A 15828-nucleotide genomic window follows, 5' to 3' on the forward strand; every position below is an offset into this window, starting at 1 on the left:
GTCAGTCGCAATTAATTCTTGTAATCTTAATCGTTAATCGTTAGTCGATTACATTTTGCCCATCTCTGGATAAGGAGATGTTTAATTTATTTGCAAGACTTTTTTATTATAATCCTGAAGAAAGGCCAGAAAGAGCACCCTTAACCGGCGAGCGTGTATGAGGAATGTTATGAAAGGGAAGGAAGCGAAAGAGGTATGTCAGGATCGTAGCAAGTGGAAATCCGTGGTCTCTTCCTAATACCCCTCCGGGAAATAGGCGTGATTATATGTATGTATGTATGTATGTATTTTATTAAAATGTGGTAAAAAATTTAGTGGTTATTGACTATCTGGATACATATATATGGATAAATGATTTTTTATTATTTTTAGAACGCCATATGACTTTGACCCATGTTCTTTCACTGAAATTGTTAAATATCAATCGGTGTCGCCATCTACCTGAGTATGGGCCAAAGGTGTGGCGCCATCTATTGGAGCATACATTTTTCTTGATTTTCGAGGCACGTTTTTTCTATATCTTTGGTTTGGGGCTACGTCGATCTGTATAATAAATCAATATTATACTGTATAACTTCGGAGTGATTAATCTATTTTTAAGCTCGTAACATAGAAAAGTAGTATAATGAAACTGCAATACCTGATGCTAAAGGGGCCCACTGACTATCAGTCCGCCGGACGCTATCGGCCTGTCAGTTGTTCGGAACTGTCAAGTTTTTGTTGTAACTGACAGGCCGATATCGTCCGGCGGACTGATATTTAGTGGACCCCTTAACTATTTCCGTAAGATTCTTTCTTCAATCATATATTTCAATTAAGAGCGCTATTACATTTCGGCGTTGAGCGAGTTTAGGTATTTTACGCGCTGCGGCGGGCTGTGCGAGCTCAGTATGCCGATCCCTTCTACCACGTTTTCCCTCTCGCTCGCACTACAATGATGGATTAAACAATCTTGATCCTTCGTGAAGAATATTGAAAACAATTATAACGACACTAACTTAAAATCCTAATTATTGTTATTTGGTACGAAAATACTAAATCCAGTGCAAATGTACTTACTTTTGTATTATAAAAGAATTATTTTATACTAGAAAGAAATTAAGGGGCCCACTGACTATCAGTCCGCCGGACGATATAGGCCGGTCAGTTAGAACAAAAATTTGACAGTTCCGAACAACTGACAGGCCGATATCGTCCGGCGGACTGATAGTCAGTGGGCCACTTTATAGCTGAGTTTATACTCGCTTGTTTACATGTTTCGTCATTACATTTGGTACAGGTACAGGGTAACCGTACAGCTTGGGACAATGTCACTTGGTGCTAAATTATATCCCAAAAATATAATTTTCACTGAAAATGACAAAAACTGTCAATCTGTCAAATTTGACTGATATGTCAAACAACACTAAACTATGTCACTTAGTACCAAACTTCAACAAAACATGTTAACTTTCACTAAAAATGACAAAAACTGTAAAACTGTCAATTTTGACAGTTTTGACAGATGTGTCAAACTAACCAATTGCATTACGCACCAATTGCATTAAAGTTAATTCGAATTAAATTTTTGAGACGTTAATGGCCATTGAAGTTAATGTTTTGTTTAGTGTTGTTTGACATATCAGTCAAATTTGACAGATTGACAGTTTTTGTCATTTTCAGTGAAAATTATCTTTTTGGGATAGAATCTAGCACCCACTGACATTGTTAAATGTAGATTTATACTATCTGTCAAAATTGACAGTTGGTGACCTTTTGACAGTTTTGGATCCCAAATCAAAACGGCTTGTCCGATTTTGATAGGACCTTCAACATTAGTCATGGGATGGAAAATGTAGTTTGACACATCTGTCAAAACTGTCAAAATTGACAGTTTGACAGTTTTTGTCTTTTTTTGTGAAAATTAACATGGTTTGTTTGCTAAATTATATCCCAAAAAGAAAATTTTTACTGAAAATGACAAAAACTGTCAATCTGTCAAACTTGACTGATATGTCAAACAACACTAAACTATGTCACTTAGTACCAAACTTTAACAAAACGATAATTTTCACAAAAAATTATAAAAACTGCCATACTGTCAATTTTGACAGTTTTGACAGATGTGTCAAACTGCATTTTCCATCCCATGACTAATGTTGAAGGTCCTATCAAAATCGGACAATCCGTTTCGATTTGGGATCCAAAACTGTCAAAATGTCACAAACTGTCAATTTTGACAGATAGTATAAATCTACACTTAACAATGTCACTGGGTGCTAAATTCTATCCCAAAAAGATAATTTTCACTGAAAATGACAAAAACTGTCAATCTGTCAAATTTGACTGATATGTCAAACAACAGTAAACTATGTCACTTAGTACCAAACTTTAACAAAACATGTTAATTTTCACTAAAAATTACAAACCTGTCAATTTTTACAGGTTGACTGGTAGAGAATGCCTTAAGAAGGCATTAAGTCCGCCCTTTGTACCTTCATGTGTTGTGCAATAAAGCTTAAATAAATAATAAATAAATAAATAAAATGTCGATTTTGACAGATTGTATAAATCTACACTTGACAATGTCACTTGGTGCTAAATTATATCCCAAAAAGATAATTTTCACTGAAAATGACAAAAACTGTCAATCTGTCAAATTTGCCTGATATGTCAAACAACACTAAACTAGGTCACTTAGTACTAAACTTTAACAAAACATGTTAATTTTCACTAAAAATAACAAAAACTGTCACTGTCAATTTTGACAGTTTTGACAGATGTGTCAAACTACATTTTCCATCCCATGACTAATGTTGAAGGTCCTATCAAAATTGGACAAACCGTTTCGATTTGGGATCCAAAAATGTCAAAATGTCACAAAATGTCAATTTTGACAGATTGTATAAATTTACACTTAACAATGTCACTTGGTGCTAAATTATATCCCAAAAAGATGAAAATGACAAAAACTGTCAATCTGTCAAATTTGACTGATATGTCAAACAACACTAAACTATGTCACTTAGTACCAAACTTTAACAAAACATGTTAATTTTCACTAAAAATGACAAAAACTGTCAAACTGTCAATTTTGACAGTTTTGACAGATGTGTCAAACTACATTTTCCATCCCATGACTAATGTTGAAGGTCCTATCAAAATTGGACAAGCCGTTTCGATCTGGGATCCAAAACTGTCAAAAATGACAATTTTGACAGATAGTATAAATCTACACTTAACAATGTTACTTGGTGCTAAATTCTATCCCAAAAAGATAATTTTCACTGAAAATGACAAAAACTGTCAATCTGTCAAATTTGACTGATATGTCAACCAAACCTTAGTTCCACTAGGTACTGCCAGGGTTCAGCATCAGCTCTATCATGGGTACTGCTCTCCTAAGTGCTCATCAAGACGAGTCGGATGACTAAAACAGCGTGTGCCTATGTTGCACCAAACCTTAGAACCACTAGGTACTGCCAGGGTTCAGCATCAGCTCAATCATGGGTACTGCTCTCCTAAGTGCTCATCAAGACGAGTCGGATGACTAAAACAGCGTGTGCCTATGTTGCACCAATCCTAAGTTCCACTAGGTACTGCCAGGGTTCAACATCAGCTCTATCATGAGTACTGCTCTCCCAAGTTGCTCATCAAGACGAGTCGAATGACCAAAACAGTGTGCGCCTATGTTGCACCAAACCTAAGTTCCACTAGGTACTGCCAGGGTTCATAAGGAGGATGAGTAATACATAATTAAAAACTTATACAAGTTCAGTCTTAGTTCTATCGGAGCATCGTTTATAATGGCGTAAGCGCCATCGACAATAAGGTCCCTTTTTATAGGAAGTACCACATTTTATTCTGTTTTTAGTATTTGTTGTTATAGCGGCAACAGAAATACATCATCTGTGAAAATTTCAACTGTCTAGCTTTCACGGTTCATGAGATACAGCCTGGTGACAGACGGACAGACAGACAGACAGACAGCGGAGTCCTAGTAATAGGGTCCCGTTTTTACCCTTTGGGCACGGAACCCTAAAAACGGAATAAAACAGATATTTAAGTGGGGCTCCCATACAACAAACGTGATTTATTTACCGTTTTGTGCGTAATAGTACGAAACCCTTTGTGCGCGAGACCAACTCGCACTTGGCTGTTTTTTTTTAATTTACTACCTATAAAATGTCAGGTCATTTCAAATATTTTAAATGTTGTTCGGAAGTTTGTTATGTTACTATACCTACTATAAAAACAAATACAGTACTCGGATCAAAGTTTCTCAGTCGCAATTTACACGCACACAGTATAGCGTTTTACACGGCGCCTGCCGCACACAACGATAAAAAACCTCGTTGTCGCCGTCGAAAACGTGCGGAGCCGACCGACACAGGTCCGACCTCTTCAAGTTCTGCCGCGGTACTGAGATCGCCAGCGCGTCATCGGCAATATAGAGTAGTTTTCAAAAAATTGCCAAAAAATTTAAGTAGAATTTGATAAACACAAATGTATACCAACAGTATAAGCAAACGTTGTAGATTGCTCGTGTATAAAAATGACTTCGATACTAAGTAGATTTTCGTAGGAATTTACACTTGTTTCGAAGAGAAAATTCAATTCGTTTAACATTGATTTTCTCTTTCTTAAAAGCATGTAGGAAGAATATCATTCGATATTCCTAAAGTACAGGATATTAGTAATACAAAATATCCAACTTTAGCAGAGTAAACTTCTCAAAATTTACAAATAAGAGCTCACAATTCAGTGCTTCACGCGGTTTTTCGTAAACGACCATCAGAAAAACAATCATTACTAATTTAATTAGTCCTTTTTCTAAAATGTACAACGATATTCCTAAGGATAAGAAGACGCTCTTACTGGAACAAGTACTCTTTATTTCTAATAATGAGCGTAAAATCTCAAATGTTGTCGAGAATATCGTCAATTTTACATTATTTCGACTTTTCTTGTAAGAACGCTCTTAATCAAATTACTGATTGGCTATGAGTGATTGCACTGACTGTGATATAGTATGCTAAATTATCCAGTGTGAAGTCGAAGTGGCTTAAAAACTTTTTACATTAAATCTGTTCCTGCTATTTACTTCCTTGGCAAAAGGGTTGCGATAATTAAAATTCAGGCAAGGTCGGACTCTGTTCGCGGCATATAAATCAGAGACAAGACAACGTGGCAGTCTCGACGAATCGATACTGGGATTACGTGCGTAAGCAATTTCTGTCGCTTTAGTGGGATAACAGAATTTTCCAAATTGAATCTAGGACGTACGCTGTTTGAAGAAGGAGATTTTGGACGAAAAACAACCCGTACACGCCGCAAGTGCCTCTCGCTTTCTTTCATCATTAGGTGGGATAGTTTGTTTTAAAATAGGATTAGGGTAGGAATGAAAAACAAAACTGAAAACGCCGCATACATTAAAATGGTATTGCATAAATATTATGCTATTGAAGATGACTAAACTGATCTGTACTATTATTAATAAATAATAATACAGATCAGTTTAGTTTGTTATTATCACCAAAAGACTTTTGAATATACATTTATTACATGCAAATGCTTAAGCATGATAAGTAACCTTATTCGACATTTTTTTCTCTTTTAAGAACTTATCGTAATTTTCATCACTTCCCGTATCACGTTCAGCAATTCCGTGCATGTATTTTGCGTACATGTCTGAGAACTCCTTATGGATTTCCAATGCATCTTGTTTGTCCGGTGAATCGTGGGATCCGTATTTGTGGCCACAGTAACATCGGTGGTCCTTTCCGCAGAACGCAGCCTTGCCGAGCTCTATGCACTTCCTGATACACTTTCTAGCTACGTCAAGACTTGGGCAGAAGTGGGCTATTTGATGTCTCCGAGATGGAGAAATTTGGACTGAAAGTAAAATACTATTAGCTACGTAATTTTAGTTTTATATAGGTATTTTTTTACTTTGACAAAAAAGATCGTCGGCATAGACAGTATTTTGTAGTAATTAATACAAAGTATGAATTAATTAAATTATACCTGATACATCTTCATCACTTTTTTGGACAATTTGTGGAGATATATTTATTTGAATTTCGTTTTTCGGAGGAATCGGTGCTTTTGGCGCTATCATCATATCTGCTCAGAGTTAAAAGAGGTATTTTAGTGAAACTCTTTAATGTAAACTTGTCACGTTTAACATCTTAAAAGCTACTTGTCCTTACCTACACTTGCCAATACATTTGGCGAGCTTATCGTATCGACGACACTTTGATGACAGTAACACTCCCCCTTATGACACAGTACATCCACCCCATGACAATTTTCTTTGCAGTATTGTAGTCCTTCTTTGGTGGAGCAGTTAGAGTTGCGAAGATAGCTCAAAAAGTAGTCCATGTCAACTGAAAACGTTTTTTTATCAAATAAAACAACATATGTATAGGAGGTTATTTATTAGTACATACTTATCGGAACAGTGATAAACTATAGCTATTTATGCAACAAGTGCGGAAAGTGTATGATTTCCGACGAGTGGAATTTTATTCACGAGCGAACAAAGCGAGCGAGTGTATAAAGGAATACGAGTCGGAAATCATCTTTACGCACGTGTATCATACAATGTTTTACTATGCATTGTGCGAGTAAATAAAAAAACATATCATTGCAAATAAGTTTAATTATTTAAAAAAAAATACAGCCGAATTGATAACCTCCTCCTTTTGAAATCTTGAAGCCGGTTAAAAAGGAGTGTTTTAAATCGACACGAGTTGTGAATTACCTATTCGCCCGTGTATCGTACAACGTTTTACAGTACATATGGCCCTTTAAACTTTCGACATATGCACGAAAAGTGCACTTTTCCGCACTAGTGCGAGAAAGTAGCACCATTATGTACTGTAAAAAAAATTGAAAACAAAAAGCACTAGTGCGGAAAAGTAGTACTTTCCGCATGATATGGCTCTGTAGGAAACGCACTTTTCGAGCACATGCATTGTAAAGATCATTTTGACATGATTCGACATCGGCCAGTAACGTAAATAAGTAACATATTAAGTATGAAATATCAAAATATTGTCTTCGGTTACCGCGATAGTTACTCATGAAATAAAACTATGAAAACGGATTATATCGCGTATATTGAATTTATAATACATCCCGACGTTTCGAACTCTTTACAGCGTTCGTGGTCAACGGGTGTAAAGAGTTCGAAACGTCGGGATGTATTATAAATTCAATATACGCGATATAATCCGTTTTCATAGTTTTATTTCATATGAAATATCAAGTCAAGCCGATTGGTAGATGCAGTGGCACGCTTATTAATTTACTTGCTTCCTTATTTAAACATAGGCGTTTACTTGTTCTTAGTACACTAAAAGGGGAACATGCACTGGCTGCACTAACAACAAAGGTACGCAAGGGAATTCACAGTCGAAACCGCGCCACCCGACCGCGACGCTGCGGGTCCGTGGATTTAATACTTGGTCCTCGGTCGTTGCAACCAAATTGCAACTAACGGCGCGATTCAAGAAATTAATTAGAGATTCACTAGGTATGAAATAGCAAAGAGATGTGACATTGCACGGCAAAAGGTACCTTATGGCGGCTGGCGTTTACGTCGCATAGCGTCGCAAATTATTACGGCGCTATGCGACGTAAGCGCCATCCAATATTAATTGGAGCGGCGTTAATAATAGCGTAAGCTCCAACCGCCATAAGGTACCTTTTGCCGTGCAATGTCACATCCTTTACCCGTGGGACGTCACATATCTTTATTATTTCATATCTAGTGAATCTCTAATTAATTTCCCGAATCGCGCCGTAAGCCGTTTTAGTCTACGGAATAAAAAAACAGAATATAGACAATTGAAATTTTCACAGATGATGTATTTCTGTTGCCGCTATAACAACAAATACTCGGTGCGCGAGTCCGACTCGCACTTGGCCGGTTTTTTTCTGTTATTTTAGCTTTATTTTAGCTATCATGGTTCATGAGATACAGCCTCGACAGACAGACGGACAGACGGACGGTAGGACAGACGGACAGACGGACAAATATATATCAAAACTAATGTACCTACGTCACACAACAATTTGTTATTAAATACTTTAGTAGTATCATAGATTAAAAAAAGTTATATATTAACATACTTGCTTTCGTTCCATGTGTTTGTATAAAATAAAAGCAGCAGAAGAGTAAAATATAACTTATTTTCAAATACATCTTGCTGCACGATGATCAGCAGCCACAGAAAACAGGAAAATGTTATCAGCCAGTGCCAGTGTATAATTAGTTTTTAATTGATTCGTCAATCACAATTTCCAGTAACAAGAAACAGCTTGGAAACATCACATGAAAATTTAAATTTTAAAAACACGTTTACTTATTGAGATCACGTAATTCTTATTTTGTTACGTTGTTCCAAAATATTTATCAGTACGGTTTTTACTCACTATTATTTTTAGTCGCTTTTGGCGACATGTTTCGGATTCTTTGGGAATCCATCCTCACCAAACATATCCGAAACATGTCGCCAAAAGCGACTAAAAATAATAGTGAGTAAAAACCGTACTGATAAATATTTTGAAATATGTCTCACGATAGTTTAAGTGCGATTGTTACGTTGTTGTTATTTTATTACGCCTCTCTTGTTATTTTGTTACGCCTCTATTGTTATTTTGTTACGTTGTTGTCACTTACCTTGTATCTAAGCACAAGCGTTAACGGTATATGAACAAATATCTAAGATGTAGTAGTTAGAAGAGTGGAAAATACAGTTTCTTATTTTATATTTAAAATATGTTTCATTAGTGCCTAACATATTTTTGGTATCAACAGTTGATATGGTCAGCAGTTGATATCCGAACGTCACCTTAAATTGTAAAAAGGAGTAGATAACCACTGACTTGCTTGATTTTATGAAATAACAAAACGAAACAAAAATGGCATCGGGGTGACAGATGCTACGAAAAGTCACATGACTATTTCCATACATTACTTATTTAAGTTTATTTTTGTGTTTTCTATAATAATAATAAAAACTAAATAAAAGAAAACAAAATATTTCTAAGAAATAGATATTTAAATACTTATTTTAAGTGCATCGTCAATATAGTTTAATATTGAACCGCAATGAAAATGTGATACCAAACTACCGTTAGCACAACAATTATACAGAGTACTTATATTTTTAATTATCTAATGTGGCCAGACACATCACTGGACAGAGATCTGTGGAGAAATTGGAGGGAGGCCTTTGCCCAGCAGTGGGACACGTAAGGCTCCAAATAGTAATAAATAATAATAATAATAAATAATGTAACCAGGGATGATACTGACGGCATTGGTGACAACTCCATAGGCGTTATGAAATGAAATGACTCTATTCACAAGATTGCCTAGCATCTGCTTTTTTATTCCGTAGACTAAAATGACGTTTCATGTGTAAGACATTCATGACGTTTCATGACATTTCTTAGTACAGTCGCCATCAGATATATCGGAGCGGCCGAGGTGCTCACAAATATCTGAACACGCCTATATTGGCAAGGCGTTAGAGTGCGTGTTCCGATATTTTGAGCACCTGGGCCGTTCCGATATATCTGATGGCGACTGTACCACATGAAATGTCATTTTAGTCTACGGAATAAAAAACAGAATTATACTCAAAAATTTCATTCGTTATGTGCTCAATTCCATTCTCGACGCTGTTTGATCATGCTAGACCGTGATGTTTTGTCTCAAATTATATCATGTCTTACTCTGGCTAAGAGACTGGAGCATATTCATCAAAGAATATAATTATATTAATCCAAAATCAATTTAATATTTCATCCAAACACAAGTTTAAATGAAGCCGCAAACAAAACTGTCCCAATCGGAGGACGCTTCAAAACTGACGTCAAACAATGCCAAGTCAAGTCCAATTACAGCCGAGTCTAAACGAGTCCCGAGTGGGTAAAACTTCATTTCCTTACTTTATAGAAAGTGGAGTATTTCTTCTGTAGATTGGTGTGGTAATAAGCGGTTAGCGGGCGTGAAAGCCTTTGGTCCTTTAAGGCCGCCATTAAATCTAAAAGTTTTACTGGGATACAATCGATTGGACTGTCATGAAACTTGTTAAGTACCTTACCCGAGTAGTTCGGTTGTGCGACTTTCAAACTGGGCGGTTTTGAGAGAGTTAGAATTTGGAGCTTCACGAAAAGTAACAATTCTTGCAAAATCATAGTCCTTATAACTTATAAATAGGTATAATAGGCATCGGTGAATGCGAGCGGCACAGGATCGGTCGGAGTGGCGAGCCTTGGGGGAGGCCTATGTCCAGCAGTGGACGTCTATCGGCTGACATGATGATGATGATGATGATGAGGTATAATAAAATCATAGTTAAATAAAACACCACAAGCAAGATTTTAAAAAATTGCGCAAGAGGCAAAGCACGACAAATATAACATCTTAGGCATTACTGTTAGAAGTATTAGAACAAATTAAATTATTTACAGAAAATACTTTAATTTGTTTTTATTTTAAGTAGAAACACTACTATATAAATGATAAACTGAAATAAATGTCATATACTAAGAAAAAATGACCAAGGCCTCCAGTGCCCCAGGCTGGAATCGAACCAGCGTCCTCTGCTGCTGACTATCGCCTGACATGATGCACCTGCCGCGATAGCAGAGGACGCTGGTTCGATTCCAGCCTGGGGCACTGGAGGCCTTGGTAATTTTTTCTTAGTATATGACATTTATTTCAGTTTATCACAAATCGAGTAAAAACATGAAGCTCTATTTAATATAGGTATAGTTACTTCGATAAAAAAGTCCCACCAGTTTGAGAAGCACCGATGTAATTAATAGGTCCAATTACCTAAATAGATGTCGGTCACTAGACACGCTTGCCCTCTCAAATTACGCCAATATCAAAACCAACGACGTTCTTAATGAACTCTCCTTGTAAACTGTTCAAGAAGTTTCCCAGCTAGTTCACTGGAGTTCGGCATTAACATTCTTCGAATATTTTTTCCGAATGGCCATGGTTCGAGTTCCGAGAAGTTTGCGTCTTTAAAACTTTTTTATAGTTGTCACAAGCGCTTTAGCATTAATGCTGGGAGAAGTTGAAATTTCAATGTTTTTTCCGGTAGATTAGTATGTTACAAAATTAAAAAAATCGGCCATCTCAGATACAGGTACACGAATGATTTCGTATCATTTCCGTGAAATTCATAGAAACCAAAAAAAAAACTAGTCAAAGTCACATAATATTTGTAATTAATAATGAATAAACAGGATAATATTGTCTTTAATTTATTTATGTCTATGAAAAATTGGTTAGTAATTTCTGAACATAATCACTAAATGAAACAGTCTATATACCTACTCTTCACTAAGTACTTAAGTTACAACATCCAAACAGTACGAGTATTATCATCTAAACCAAATTTAATGATTGCAATTTAATCCGATTATAAGATTATAGTGTGCGCGCTGTGAACCACTAAAATACCAATCCATCAAATTGTCATACATAATTGAAAATTACCTGCTACTCCTCGTTAGTTGTAGTCATACTTAATTAAACCAATGGCAACACTAGATTCGTTGATTACAGAAGATTTGTAAAGTCAGGAAAAAGATGTTTTATGGTAAGGCGGTATTCACATCTTCACGAAAGGCATTCACCGACACACCGACGCGGGCGGCGTGCAGAGCCGCATCAGTGTGATAACAGCATAACTGGGGGCCTAGCCAAAATGACAATTGTTTGCAGAAAACGAAGCGAAACGTTGTCATTTTCATACATTATTTGATTATCTTACTGTTTTGCTTCGTTTTATGCAAAGGACTGTCATCTTGGCTAGACCCCTGGAGTGTCAAACGTCAACTTTTGACAATTAGAGCTACCGCATAATGTGCTGAGTCGTACCGGGCCATCTACGTCAAATCAATTTAGAAGCACGAATAATTCTTTGTTTTTACAACTTGTGCTTAATAACTTTTTTCCATAAATAATACATAATTCAATTAAGGGTTAAAAGTCAAGATTGCACAGCGAGAAAATTGTATCGGTACGTATACTTACTTAAAATTTATACGACTGCATTGCAGCTGCAACATTGTTACTAATTGGATATTATGCGCATATGTACAGCATTAAACAACTGTGAAAAAAGTATTTTTTTCGTTTTGTTACTGCGCTATAATTTGAAATACTTAGGTACGTATTTATGTTACACTAACAGAATATTAGCTAACTATAATATGTCATGTATATTGTAAGTTAAGCCTCGCTCGACTCTTCAAGCCTAGTCTTTACTCGAAAGCAGTCAGTCCGACACACTTGCAACATTTTTTTCCTCCTTGTTCATCAAGTTGAGATTATATTTTAGTGCCGAATGGTTTGCTGGCCCGAGCTGGCGCACCTGTTGATAATCTCGGCGGGGGTTGAAATATTGAATCTCTTACGCAGACATCCGCTTTTATTAATAAGATACTTGGTTAAGGCCTAGCTACACTTTAAACGCGTGAGAAACTAGTACTCAACAGTAAACATAAAGGAGGAATATTCAAAATTATCTGCGAACACTTCTCAATTTACTCATGTTAATGTGATATCTATTAATAGTTATGCAGAATTATTATTTAATAAACCTATGCTAACTAAACATGTTATAAAAACCTTGCAACAGACCGATAACGTACTTAATACATTAAATGTATTGCCCGTACATAAAGCTAGTATAGCCGCGTCTACATGAGGTCACGACTTTTGCTTTGAAGACACGAAGCAAATTAAACAACTATTATAACTACACCGACCGACCAATAATTTCCAAATTTCTAACTCAACCTTCAGCTTATTTTTCGGACGAGCTAAGATGCTAAGAAGATTTTTCTCTTTTACTTCAAAGAAGTCATAATTAGAGTAAAGAGAAAGATGTCCGCAATTTCCGAACTTCGATTTTCGCAGTAGGCCGCATACGCAGTACTCATATCCAGAGCCCAGAATTCTCGTAGCATTTTTGAGCTGTTATAGGGACTACTCGTTTATCAACTGCCGATTATACATATGTATATCGATAAATACAGAATACAATATGTCAAAATATGATTACGAGTAGAAGTAAACAACATGCAGTCTTGTCGCGAATGAGCGATCTCTTCGAGATAACCTTTGGATACTAACTTTTAGGTAATTATAAATAGAAATTAAAATAATAATATTTCATTGTTTTTTATAATATTTTAATGTTTTTGTTTACTTCTACTCGTAATCATATTTTACATATTGTATTCTGTATTTATCGATATACATATGTATAATCGGAAGTCGATAAACGAGAAGTCCCTATGCCAGCTCAAAAATGCTAAGAGAATTCCGGGCTCTGCTCATATCCTTCAAAACCCTGTAGTTTTTAGGGTTCCGTACCCAAAGGGTAAAAATGGGACCCTATTACTAAGACTCCGCTGTCCGTCTGTCCGTCTGTCTGTCTGTCACCAGGCTGTATCTCTTGAACCTTGATTTTAACAGATGATGTATTTCTGTTGCCGCTATTAACAACAAATACTAAAAAGTACGGAACCCTCGGTGCGCGAGTCCGACTCGCACTTTGCCGGTTTTATTTTAATTGTTAGATAAACATGTTAGATTTTTTTGTTTACTGAGCCAGAAACGATTCGATTCGTTTGATCTCATAAAACTCATATTGATATACCAGAAAGGATGTTTTATTTTATTACTAGATGGGAGTTTTCTCCTTAACAAGATTTCTTATTAAGCCAGCAACGTCTCTCCGGTAACACTGTTTCATGAGCAGGAAGCGCTTAAACCGACACTAACTAAATAGTAATTACACTACCTACTATTAAAAAAACATGTAAATGAGTGTTCCTTTACAACACAATTTGGGTAGGTAACAATTTTGAGTAGTGACAGAAAGATAATTTAAGGTAAAGAAGGTTCGGAATAAGGTGGCTTAAGATGGCTTGTCAACATCAAACAACTTCTTCCTCCTTCCATTAGTCCCAGTTCTATCTGAGGTCGGGTCTCCTTGTACGGCGGCGTCAGGACGCCGCTCTATCCTGGGTTGTCACATGGGTTCGGTTCTGGACTTTCATCTTCCGCTTGATATTGGACCACCATATGTCAGAGGTCTTCATCTTCCCAGGGATTTAGTGGGGATATTTAGGACGGATTTAACTGGGAAACTATCATCTCGTCTCATTGTGTGGCCGTACAATCTAAGCCTGCTTTCCTTTACTTTGTCAATAATAGAAGCCACTCTGAAAGATCCTCTCACGTGCTCATTGCGTATTTAATCAAGACGGGTAACACCGCGCCTGCCCAGCGCAGCATCTTCATTTCCGCTGTGTGCAACTGCTGGTCGTGCTTTTTTGCCATTGTCCAGCACTCCGCTCTGTACATCATAGCAGGTCGGACTTGTAGATCTTGCCCTTAGTTCGCACTGGCATACGGGTTTCACAGAGTACTCCAGTTAGCGATCGCGATTTCATTCAGGCGGTGTTAACTCTATACCTGACATCTGCGTCCACGCGAGCATCAGTCGTTAGCATAGAGCCAAGGTACTTAAAGTGTGAGGCTCGAGGTACTGTTGTGTTATTAATTGAGATGTTGCAAGATGTTTCTTCTTCACCACCAAAGTCGCATTCCATGTACTTTGTTTTTGTGCGACTGACTCTGAGACCGTGTCGTTCCAGGTCATTCACCCATCTGTTGAAGGTCTGCAAATCTCTTTCCTTCTTAGCGATGAGAATAATATCGTCTGCATATAACATACACCATATAATCCATGGTAACATTAAATATCAAGGGACTCAGAGCGGAAGCGGTAGTTTTCGGTTATTGTGGTCAGCCTTGATAACCGCGCTCCAATTACTCTCTCCCAAAGTTTCAGATTATGCGAGGTGAGTTTTATTATGACATTGTAATTGTGAAAGATCGCCTTTGCTTGCTCTTGTATAGAGGCATAGATAACTCGAGCGCCATGAATGCGGGATTTTTCCTTCCGATAGAACTTTGCTGAATAGCACTGTTAGCCATGGTGTTGCATCATCCACCCTCCCCCCTCCTCCTCCTCCTCCTCCTCCTTTCTTCCTCTTTCTCCTCCTCCTCCTCCTCCTCCTCCTGATGACGCTCCTCGGTACGGCGTGAAACATGTCGAGCGTTTTCGACTTAAATCACGTGAGTGACCCGTTATTAATATATTTAATGTGTTGCATCATCTTTCAGCAATTTCCATATATCGGCTGGAATATTATCGGGACCAAGAGCCTTGTGGTAGTCCATCTTCTTTAAGGCAATACTTATTTCTGCTGAGCTTATGCAGTTAAGGGGGCCTTCTGTTGGTGTTGATTGAGGAAGATCATCGCTGGGGAATTCTTCATTCAGAAGTTTTTGGTAATATTCCACCCATCTGTTGTTGATTGGCTCGTTTGACGTAAGCAGGCTTCCCTTCTCACTTCTAATATACTTATTAGCCTTCGTGTCAAGTGTTGATATATGGCGTTGTTTAGCGATTTTATATATTGTATACATTATTTGATTTTATATATATCAACATCAAACAACAAAACTAGAAAAAAAAGAGATTATGTCTTATTTTGACTTGAATATGTAGGTAATATTATATATGTTGCTGTAAAAGCCCGAGGTATGATACAACCTAAGATTCACTAACAATTCTATGGGATCAATCGCAAAACAATAATATTTTTTAAACTGCCAATTATCAAAAATATCTGTAGGTATCTTTTCAATAAATACTATTAGCCACAAAATTCAATCTACCAGGATATAATTACGTCGTCCGTGAAGATAAAAATCAAAAACCCACGCGCAAA

At 36.9% G+C, this 15828-nt stretch overlaps 1 protein-coding gene across 2 annotated transcripts; it reads right to left on the reverse strand.

The window, feature by feature from the left end:
* Positions 1-5523: 5523 nt before the first annotated feature.
* LOC134754308 (uncharacterized) lies at positions 5524-8277 on the reverse strand. Of its 2 annotated transcripts, none has more exons than XM_063690565.1 (4): positions 8119-8277; positions 6192-6368; positions 6007-6105; positions 5524-5874 (listed from the first exon to the last, which is right to left on the reverse strand). In XM_063690565.1, exons 1-4 carry the CDS (start codon positions 8189-8191, stop codon positions 5555-5557), a joined length of 669 nt encoding a protein of 222 aa, XP_063546635.1. In that variant the 5' UTR covers positions 8192-8277; the 3' UTR covers positions 5524-5554. The 2 variants fall into 2 exon arrangements, with proteins under 2 accessions (XP_063546635.1, XP_063546626.1); XM_063690556.1 differs by having other exon boundaries at positions 6007-6108.
* Positions 8278-15828: the final 7551 nt, after the last annotated feature.

Source organism: Cydia strobilella, chromosome 2, assembly GCF_947568885.1.
Source record: "Cydia strobilella chromosome 2, ilCydStro3.1, whole genome shotgun sequence".
Classification (NCBI taxonomy): Eukaryota; Metazoa; Arthropoda; class Insecta; order Lepidoptera; family Tortricidae; genus Cydia; species Cydia strobilella.

Bases quoted from the DNA above. Each gene is read 5' to 3' on its own strand.
- LOC134754308 (XM_063690556.1), bottom strand. From the start codon at position 8,191: ATGTATTTGAAAATAAGTTATATTTTACTCTTCTGCTGCTTTTATTTT. The intron at 6,109-6,191 runs GTAAGGACAAGT...TTTAACTCTGAG, and splicing joins AAATGTATTGGCAAGTGTAG to CAGATATGATGATAGCGCCA. The intron at 5,875-6,006 runs GTATAATTTAAT...TTTTACTTTCAG, and splicing joins AAGTGATGAAGATGTATCAG to TCCAAATTTCTCCATCTCGG.